The 1,868-nt window shown below is 52.4% G+C and overlaps 1 protein-coding gene across 1 annotated transcript in view; it reads left to right on the top strand.

Moving 5' to 3' along the window:
- Positions 1 to 1,400: 1,400 nt before the first annotated feature.
- Pmar_PMAR029214 (hypothetical protein) overlaps positions 1,401 to 1,868 on the top strand; it is a gene marked incomplete at both ends in the record, with an annotated part of 3,506 nt that continues 3,038 nt past the window's right edge. Inside the window, one exon of the mRNA XM_002782310.1 lies at positions 1,401 to 1,839. Within this exon, the coding sequence (XP_002782356.1) occupies positions 1,401 to 1,839 (439 nt within the window). The remainder of the gene's footprint in view (positions 1,840 to 1,868) is intronic.

Genomic DNA, 1,868 nt, shown 5'->3' with positions numbered 1-1,868 from the left:
CTACCCCGATGACTCATACGGATTGTTGATGAGCCCAACGCAGGCACAGGAATGAGCATGACAAACGAAACTGCCCGGTTGTCCCACTTGTGTGACGGCGAGCGATAGTGGAAGTCGTCAGCCTATGTCCACTTGTGCATACCATTCCTTCCGAGACTTGGACGACAAGGGAGCATATTACTAATATGATATTAGAACGCCCTTCGTCCTGGTGACTATCGCCGTTCTCCAGCAATGGCACGAAAAGGAGGGTAACTCAAAAGTTGCCGTCCGTGTCATGGACTCCATGAGCACTGTTATCGTTCGTTTAAGCTGTATGTATATATCTTCAGAGGAACGAGCACGATGCCGAGAGACATGCTAAGGACTAATTATTGAGCAGCAGCTGGACTTGCAGTCACATTATGGAACACGAGGGTTACCGAGGGGTTCCCAATGAGAAGCGAGCGAACATTTGGCAACAAATATCAACCAACCCTCCTCTCGCCATCCAATAAACTTCCATGATGGTGCAGCACTCTATGCCTCGTCAAAGATCCGTGTATAAAGACCGCGCTCATTAAGATGATGACCGCAACTCGTGTTTCCTTCAAACCAGGGAGTCAGGAAATTTCTCCCTCTCCTCGCTCCTCACCTGCAAAGATCCGAGTCAGCTCTCAGTCTCCTGGAATGAAGTAATTCCGGTCCGTGGCATAGAGCGCGTTGGAAACGGGTGTAAGGATTTCAAATTTCGTCTCACGGACATTCGTCTGGAGTTGAATAAATCGAATATGAGATTCAGCGATGTATTACAATTCCTCACGCTGCGAAGCCGTCCCTAAGATTCCGCTGAAAACTGACACGAGAGTATCCGAAACGACCGGGGCGAGTGATTGACCTGGATTGGCATCCCGCGATTTGCTTATACGTTGTCATGGCTTGTGAAGTTCTTTTGTTTTCTTATGACAGTTCGAGACGTTCACGAATCATCGGACCTAACCCCTCCCCTCTTCCCGCCCGACAGCCCGTGTCGCGAAGAGCCATCGAGTGCACACAAGTCTGGTATCGAGGACTCTATCCTCAGCAGGGAAGCTATTATCACAGGAGCCCCTAAGGGCGAACCCATGGTCGACAAAGCCGTGACTTTCCGTGGTGCGAAGGGGAAAGGTAAAGATAGAGGTGATCTCATTCCGAGGAAATCTATTGGTAAAAATGGTGGGATGGTCTCTCGCTCGCTTGGACACCGTGGGGATCCGGCTTCGAGTAAAATCAATTGGCATGATTTGTGCGCTGATGACAGCGACGTGGAGATTGATGAAGCCTGCACTCATTCGTTGGAAAACTATGATTTTGGTGATTTTTATCCGAATTCGTCTCGCGCCGAATTGAGTCCACGCTCGCTTGTGTCTCCCGATGAAGAAATGGTAAATCCTGTCAGCGTGGAAATTGGATCCCCACGGGAGTCTGGTCCAGCGGGCCTGGACGAGCTCCTCAATAAGTTCAACGGTGTGTCGGCTTCTCTTTACCGGCCTTCGGAAGTGATTGACGCCGTCGCTGGCGTCCTAGACCTTCTACCTCCTGAGCATCAGCTCAGAGGCCAAAAGGTCTTACAAGTGCTAACCAGGCACCACCTTACGCTGATCGAGGGCGCGGCACGTCCCGGCTCTATTCTCACCCCTCCCCACCGCGCTGAAGCGGCGCCATCCGCTGTTCTGGCATCCCTTGCCACCAATTCCTCTAACCAGCGCGCCGATACCTCCCACCTCGTATGCACAGCTCGCGAGGCACCGACCTCTGTTCCGGAACCCTCCCCCGCGGCCCAACCCTCCCATACCTGGACAGTTGTGGCGGCCACTAGAGGTCCTACCAAAAGGATGCGCGTCCCTGGT

The sequence above is a fragment of the Perkinsus marinus genome, assembly GCF_000006405.1.
Source record: "Perkinsus marinus ATCC 50983 genomic scaffold scf_1104296939758, whole genome shotgun sequence".
In the NCBI taxonomy this organism is placed as follows: Eukaryota; Perkinsozoa; order Perkinsida; family Perkinsidae; genus Perkinsus; species Perkinsus marinus.
Note: the sequence above shows the minus strand (reverse complement) of the source record. Positions and strands in the feature narration are given on the sequence as shown.